General features: G+C 46.2%; 1 protein-coding gene across 1 annotated transcript; it reads right to left on the bottom strand.

The window, feature by feature from the left end:
* Positions 1–718: 718 nt before the first annotated feature.
* Positions 719–3,610, bottom strand: LOC116257681 (uncharacterized). The gene is made up of 2 exons (XM_031634635.1): positions 2,544–3,610; positions 719–2,267 (listed from the first exon to the last, which is right to left on the bottom strand). Exons 1-2 carry the CDS (start codon positions 3,608–3,610, stop codon positions 719–721), a joined length of 2,616 nt encoding a protein of 871 aa, XP_031490495.1.
* Between the last annotated feature and the right edge of the window lie 4,791 nt (positions 3,611–8,401).

Genomic DNA, 8,401 nt, shown 5'->3' with positions numbered 1-8,401 from the left:
GGTTCCCTCTGACCGTATACAAAGGGATAGATCCGGGGTTTTGCGTTATAGATGCACGGATTAACTTTAAAGATTGATCTTCTTGCTGCTCTTGGGTTAACCGTTCCCATATGTCCGTTTCTACCACAGATAGCGTCATGAATTGTTCGGTCAAACGGGAAAGAGAGTCTGCCGCTGTATTATCTGAACCCTTCTTGTACTCAATCTCAAAGTCGTATCCTAGCAGCTTGGCCAGCCAACGCTGTTGGGTAGGCGTGGATACTCTTTGTTTGAGCATATACTTTAATGAGTTTTGGTCCGTCTTAACTATGAACCTGCGCCCTATCAGATAAGGCCGCCACTTCTCAACTGCCAGGATGATCGCTAAGAGCTCTTTCTCGTACGTAGAAAGAGGTTTTGCCCTGCTGGTTAGGGCCTTTGACATGTAGGCGATTGGGTGTCCTTCTTGGCTAAAAACGGCCCCGACTCCAACATCACATGCGTCTGTCTCTATGGTAAACTGCTTGTTGAAGTCTGGCAAGGTAAGTACTGGCGCAGTCATAAGGGCGTTTTTGAGCTTCTCAAAGGCTGCCCTAGCCTTGTCTGACCATTGAAAGGCCCCTTTCTTCAACATCTGGGTTAAGGGCTGAGCTATTAATCCATAACCCTGGATGAAGCGTCTGTAGTAGCCCGTGAGGCCTAGAAAACCTCTGAGACCTTTCAGATCCTTAGGCAGTGGTCATCTCTGCATGGCGTCCAATTTTTCGGGGTCTGCCCGAACCCCTTGTTGGCACACGATGTGCCCAAGATAACCAATGCTTGGTTGTCCAAAGCTGCATTTGGACCGCTTGGCATATAATTGGTTATCACGCAAGACCTGAAGAGCTACTGCAAGGTGCTGCTCATGCAATTCCTCCGTCTGACTGTATATCAAGATATCGTCGAAGAAAACCAATATAAAGTCTCGCAGGTATTGGCGAAAGACGTCGTTCATACACCTTTGAAATGTAGCCGGTGCGTTAGTGAGACCGAAGGGCATAACGAGGAATTCGTAGTGCCCATCATGTGTCCTGAATGCCGTTTTGGGGACGTCATCCTTGCACATTTTGATTTGATGATAGCCGGCTCTCAAGTCTATCTTGGAGAATATGGTCGCGCCGGCTAGTTCATCCAACAACTCATCGATGACAGGTATGGGGTGCCTGTCCTTCACCGTGGCTTCGTTCAGGGCGCGATAATCAACACAAAAGCGCCATGTGTTGTCCTTCTTCTTCACTAGAAAGACAGGGGAAGAAAAAGGACTGCTGCTTGGCTGAACTATGCCACTCTCTAGCATCTCCTTAACCAGACGCTCTATCTCAGCCTTCTGGTTATACCCATATCTGTAGGGCCGTACATTGACCGGTTCGGCCCCTTGGGTCATAACGATTCGATGGTAGTAGGAGCGAGGAGGAGGTAATCCTTTTGGCTCCTCGAACAAATCTTCAAAACGGTCTAGCACCGACTGAATCCTTGGTGGCACAATCTCTTCTTGCTCTTCTTTTGATGGCACATCTGTCGCTAGTGCCATCACCCAACACGCTGGTTGGTCTGCCTCTATAGCTCGTAAGGCAGCCTTGGGACGCATTGTACTCGTGATGCCTTGTAAGGTCATCGGCTCATCCTCACCATCGGGCGTGAAGGTCATGTTGAAATTCTTCACGTCCCATGATATGATGCCCAATGTGAAAAACCAGGGTATTCCGAGAATTAAATCGACTCCATCCAACGGAATTACCAAGAAATCGATTTTGAAGGGTTTCTTCTTGATTACAACTTCCATGTTCTTCCCTTCGTTAAGGCATTTCAGCCTTAGACCCCCTCCCACGACTATTGTTTGTGGCTGGCTGGATTCTAAGGGCACTTTACACTTTCTGGCGGCTTCCTCGGTTAGGAAGTTTCGTGTGGCCCCGTTGTCCAACAAGATGAGGATCTTCTTGCCGTTGATCCTCCCAAACACACGGAATGAGTTGGGCTTATTCGGGTCTTGCATCGAGTGAAGAGACTCGGCCTCTGTGGGTTTCTCCTCTTCAACGGGAGTCTCTTCCTTGGTAACCTCTTTCTTTTTCTCGGTTTTTCTAACTCGGCGCTTTTGAATTACTTCTTCCTCAGACGAGGACGAGCTGGATTCATAAGAAGCGCTGGAGGATGAGTCACTGTCTGTACACGAGCTTGACTCCACGTCACTTATCACTTGTACCCTGAAGTACGCGGGGCACTTGTGATATTTGTCCCATTTTCCCTCACACCTGTAGCACAGACCCTTGCGTCTGTATTCCTCAATCTGTTGAGGCGTGAGGTAGCGTAGGGGTGGTTTCTTGCCCTACCCTTGATTGGCACTTTGGTAGGGCCGTGGTTCGTTCCCCCTTTTGTAGGGAACTAGCTCCTTTCTTGTATTGTTGCGAGAACCAGAGGTGTAGGAGCTTCTTTTCCTCTATTTATCAAATTTATGAGCCTTCTTCTCGGCTCTTCTTTCCTCGATTCTCTCTTCGTAGAGACGGGCCATGGCAATGCATTCTTCCAACTTTTTAAAGCGATGAATTTTCATCTCTCGCTTGATGTCATTTCTAAGGCCTCCCTTGAAAGCGCCGATGAGGGCCTTCTCAGGCCATCTAACCATGCTGGCGAGGCGTTCAAACTGCCTCTTGTAGGCGGGCACGGTAGTGGTCTGGACTAGATTCTTCAAGTCCTCATCGTAATCTATAAATGTTGAGTCTCCAAATTGAAGTTGGAGACTGGCCTTATATTTCACCCACGTCTGGACATCTGTATTGTGGTTAAACCACAAATAATGCGTTGTGGCTTCCCCAATCATGTTTGCCGTAGCTATTTCTATCCATTCTTCTTCGGGGACGTGGTGGCATAGGAAGTATCGCTCTGCCATGAAGAGCCATTCACGCAAGTGTTCCCCATTGAACTTAGGGAACTGATATCGGACTGAGGGTGTCCGTCGCTCTTCTTGTCTGTGGTGGAATCGAGATCCTCTTCGTTGACGAGCTGGAGACTCGTCTTGCTCCCCTTCTGACGTTAATTCCACTCGGTTTTGGCTATATTGGCCAAAGCGTGGGGCACGGGGAGTTCTATCACCGTAGGCATCCTGTTGATGCCGATCTTGAGGAGGCGCCATAGTATTGCGTCTGCCTCCCTCTGTACTCGTCCCAATGTGAGATATGTTGTTGGGATCGACCTCAGTGTCGGTTTGGTAGTTCGGTGCTACTAACAAACCTTTTCCTTTATCTGGGCGTGTATTCGGGCCATGAGTAGCCCTTTCTGTACCCTGTTGCTGGTTTGAAGCAAGAACCCTAAACATTGCACGCACTTCATCCATTTCTTTTTGTTGGTTCTTCCTCATTTCGTCTAAGTCTTTTTGAAGATCACCGAATTGTCTCTCCATATCTCGCCGTCTATGATTCTCGGCCTTGTTCATATCTCGACGGAGCTGACCGAATTCTCGCTCTAAGTGTCCAATACGGCTGATGGTGGGCTCGGGTATCTCCATGGTTGATGCCCTGTGAGCGACTTCTTGAGGATCCGAGGTGGTTTCCTCAAGCACGGGCTCGTCTGGGTTCAAATTTTTCTTTGACTTGGCCATGTATAAAATCTGGTTTGACCAGCGCCAAGGATGCATTATGCTAAGGCTGTCCTAACTATGAAAATCCAAAGACTGCCTAAACTGCCACTCTCAAGCTGAAATCCAAATAGAAGACGGCTGCCACTCTCAATTTCTGACCACGCTGCCGCTGCTCTAGCTGTCGCACGCGAGATCTAAGGCGAGGGAGACGGGTTGGCCTGCCTAATGCCGCACTTCGCCTAAGTGCCTCGGCAATCACACTTCGCTCTCGGCCGGGCTGAAAGAGCCTAAATCACCGCACTCTCCTCGTGCTTCGGTGACGCACCTCGAGCTTGGCTGCCCTCGGGTGTACGGTGTGTACAGCCCTACACTTGCCAAGAGTGGACAAGCGAAGCCCTAGTCTACGCAACTGAAGGAAACCGTGGCTGGACTCTGACGACTAAACTGACTATAGAAATCCCAATCTCCTAAGACCACTGAAATAACCAGAAAACCAAGAGAAATCCACTGGCACTGCCCGTTGATGACGACGATGCGAAGGTCCAAGTGCTCAAACTGACGGATATTCCTCAAGAGGCGCTCTGATACCAATTGTGAGAGGCGCTCTGATACCAATTGGAAGAAGATGCCTTCGAGAAGTTGAAGAGGGCCCTGACACAGGAGCCTGTGCTCAGGTTGCCCGACCACACAAGGAAATTTGAAGTCCACACGGATGCATCAGATTTTGCCATTGGCGGAGTTTTGATGCAGGAAGGTCATCCAGTCGTCTATGAGAGTCGGAAGCTGAAAGACTCGGAGCGACGGTACTCCGTGCACGAAAGGGAAATGACAGTTATTATTCATTGTCTTTGCAAATGGAGGCATTACTTATTGGGGTCCCAGTTTGTGGTAAAGACTGATAATGTAGCCACAAGCTACTTCCAGACTCAAAAGAAGTTGAGTCCGAAGCAGGCTCGATGGCAGGAATAACTTGCAGAATTCGATTTTGCCTTAGAGTACAAGGCAGGGAAGACAAACGTCGTAGCCGATGCACTGAGTCGGAAGGCGGATTGGCAGCTACCCGGACAGCATCATCCGAAGCACAACTCGAGGGCGCTCTTCTCGGGCTGATTCGAGAAGGCATGAAGCAGGACCCAGTGGCCAAGCACTTGGTCGAACCAACAGAGGTGGGAAAGACGCGACGATTCTGGCTACAAGATGGACTTTTGATGGCAAAGGACGGACGAGTGTTCGTGCCTAGATGGGGCAATCTCCAACGAGAGTTGCTGAAGGAGAGTCATGACTCATTGTGGGCTGGCCATCATGGCCAGGAGCGGACACTGGCACTGCTCGAACGTGGCTACTACTGGCCACAGATGCGTGACGACGTTGAAGCCTATGTGAAAACATGCTTGATCTATCAGCAGGAAAAGGGAACAAACCAGAAGCCTGCCGGTCTCCTGGAGCCTCTTCCTATTCCAGAACATCCATGGGAATGCCTCTCCGAGGACTTCATCGTCAGCTTGCCCAAAGTTGACGGCTTCAGCTCCATCCTTGTGGTTGTGGATAGATTTTCAAAGTATGCCACCTTCATCTCAGCCTCTAAAGAATGTCCCGCGAAAAAGACGCAGAGTTGTTCGTGAAGCATATAATCAAGCATTGGGGCGTGCCGAAAAGCATTGTCAGTGATCGGGACGCTCGCTTCGCAGGAAAATTTTGGCGCGAAGTATTCCGTTTGTTGGGTTCAGATTTATTATTCTCAACAAGTTTCCACCCTCAAACGGACGGCCAAACTGAACGAATCAACGGATTGTTGGAACAATACCTTCGACACTATGTCAACGCGAATCAAAAGGATTGGGTGAAATTGTTGGATGTAGCTCAATTTTGCTACAATTTGCAGAAGAGTGAGTCTTCTGGACATAATCCATTCGAAATAGCCACTGGACAACAACCGTTGATGCCGCATACCCTTGCAGCTCAAGAAAAGGGAAGACCCACTTTTGCCTACCAGTTCGTCCGCGATTGGCAGGAACAGACGGAAATGGCTAAGGCGTTCTTACACAAGGCCGCCAAAAAGATGAAAAAGTTTGCAGATCGGAATCGAAGGCCAATGGAATTCCGAGTGGGTGATCAAGTCCTCGTGAAGCTCTATCCTGATCGCACGGGCATTTTCCGTGGTCGACACAGGTCATTGATCCGCAAGTATGAGGGACCCTTCACAGTGCTGAAGAGAATTGGAAAGCTAGCCTACAAGCTAGACTTGCCGCCAGACTTTTAAGGTGCATTCAGTGTTCCAGAACGAGACCCGATCCTGCAGCGAGCCCCATCAACCAAGCGAGCGGCGGACCGTCAGATGGAAGAGATTCTTCGGCACAAGACAAACTATTTGGGGGAGCCGAAGAAGTACAAAGTGACGTGGATAGGCGAACACAACCCCACATGGGAGTATGCATTCCGTATGAAGCAGCGCGACCCGCTGAAAGTCAAGGCCTATCATGAAACTGCTGGCCTCGAGGACGGCGCATAACTTGAAGGGGGGAGTCTGTTCCCCTATGTCTGGGAGTCTGTACAGTCCTTTGCTTTGTTTTGCATTGTGCTTCCTTTGCTTATGTTGAGTCATTTACATATGCATGTTTACTTGTAAGGGAGTACCCTCCCACTGGTCTAAGTGTCAAGTATTGGGATTTCTTGTTTTGGGTGGTCGGTATGGGAATCCTGTAAAAGGCCTCGGCCATCCTATATAAGTAAAGTCGAGATCATTTTTCTTACTTATCTTTCTCGTGATGTACTAATTTTTCAAGCGAATACATTGCGAGATTTCTTTATTCACAAGCATTCTTTATACACTTGTTTTCTCAAACTACTTTTGCGCCCCGTTCAGCGGTTTGAATGCTTGCGGCAATTAGGTTCTTGCCATGCCACACGGGCCGAAGTTGTCAGCCCGTGACATGTACTCACTAATTAAGAAATGCCTTACTCAAAATAGACGAATAGGTGATATGAATATGAATCCACCAAATTAAAAGCACTTCCCCTACTCACTATATAAGAAACACTGGTTGCCAAAGTGATGGCTGTAAGAGCCGCACCTTCCTTTGCCCACCAGGTCAAGTCTTTCTTGATTTACCCTATATGTCCGATCTTTCATCTCATTTCAGTGCTGATTTTGATATTGGTAGCTTCAGCCTGTTTGCATCTTCTTTTCCTGCAATTTCATTGGCAAAAAGAAGGCAGATGAAAATTATTACAGTAAGAGGAGGAGAAAGGTGGAAGGGATGAAGGTGGTGGTGTGCATGGTGGTCGCACAGGTGGCAGTAGCATAGATGACCGTCCTCTACAAGATCTCTGCAGACCGAGGGATGAGCATCCAAGTCCTCATCCCCTACTGTTACATTTTCGGGGCCACCCTCCTCTGCCCTCTTGCGTTTCTCTTGGAGAGGTATGTATATAAATTAACCCGATCACCTTTTAGGATTTAAATGTTCTCTTTCAATCATCAAAATATTAATAGCTTCTAGAATATATTCAAATTTTGAGCAGTATTAATTTCAATTAACAGTATCCTCTTCATGAATTATACCCCTACAATTTCTTTAACGGTTGATGTGATTATTTAATGCAGAAATAGCAGGACGACGATGAGCTGGGTTGTTCTTGGCCAGGCCTTCTGCTGTTCACTTTTTGGCTGAGCCACACACATACCTTATGTAAAGAGAGAGGAGAGGGGGGCAAGAATCTGTACATTGCCTTAGTTTTTTAAAATATCGTTTGACCACAAGAATTTGTTAAAATGTCATGGAATTGTGCAAGGCAACACTGAAACAGAATCTGTACATCACCTCAGTCAACATCGTTTCAGCGACGCTTAAATTGGTTTTAGAAGCACAATGATCTCGCCTCATTGTTAAGGGGCCATGATTTAAAACAGATTGGAGAAGCTACAAATTAGGAGCCGAGCAAACCAGATGAAGGTGATTGGGACCTTCATAGGGATGGGTGGAGCTGCGCTACTCACTAATCTCAAGAACTACCATCACATGATCGAGAGGAATCGATGTAGGACCAAGATCAAGATTAGTAGAACCAATATGAGTTATTGGCAAATGTTGTCCATTTCCAACCATTACTGAAAAGCAGAATCTCAATAATTTTGAAAATTTTGTATATTGGGGGGTATTGATTATTTTATTTAGTCATATTTACGAAGAATGATGTGATCTAAAACTTGTTTTTCTCTTAATCAAGAGCATTGGTTATGAATAAACATGCAACAAGTTATGAAAAAGGTGGATGAAGAAAAGTGCAGCTATGTGTGCACATAATGCAGTTCCCGACCACGAGAGACATGAACACTTGATTTGGTGCCTACCCATTGGTTAATTTATTTTATTTGAGTCTGCTTGTTGCATTACTGGGTGTTCCTTGATGGAGATGCTTCTTAAATGCAAAAAAAGTGAGAGTCCATTTGAATCAGCACCCTCTCTCTCTCTCTCCCTCTCTCTCTCTCTCTCTCTCTCTCTCTCTCTCTATATATATATATATATATATATATATATATGTATATGTATATATATATATATGTATATGTATATATATACATATGTATATGTATATATATACATATGTATATGTATATGTATACATATGTATATGTATATGTATATGTATATATATATGTATATGTATATGTATATATATATATGCGTATGTATATATATATATATATGTATACACATATGTATATATATATACACACACACACACTCATAAGTAAATTTTTAATTAAGGGCACCAGCAAATGCTGCTTCCATCTACAAATTACAAGTTTAT

This window comes from Nymphaea colorata, chromosome 7 (assembly GCF_008831285.2).
Source record: "Nymphaea colorata isolate Beijing-Zhang1983 chromosome 7, ASM883128v2, whole genome shotgun sequence".
Taxonomy (NCBI): domain Eukaryota; kingdom Viridiplantae; phylum Streptophyta; class Magnoliopsida; order Nymphaeales; family Nymphaeaceae; genus Nymphaea; species Nymphaea colorata.
This window is presented reverse-complemented; position numbering and strand designations above follow the sequence as displayed.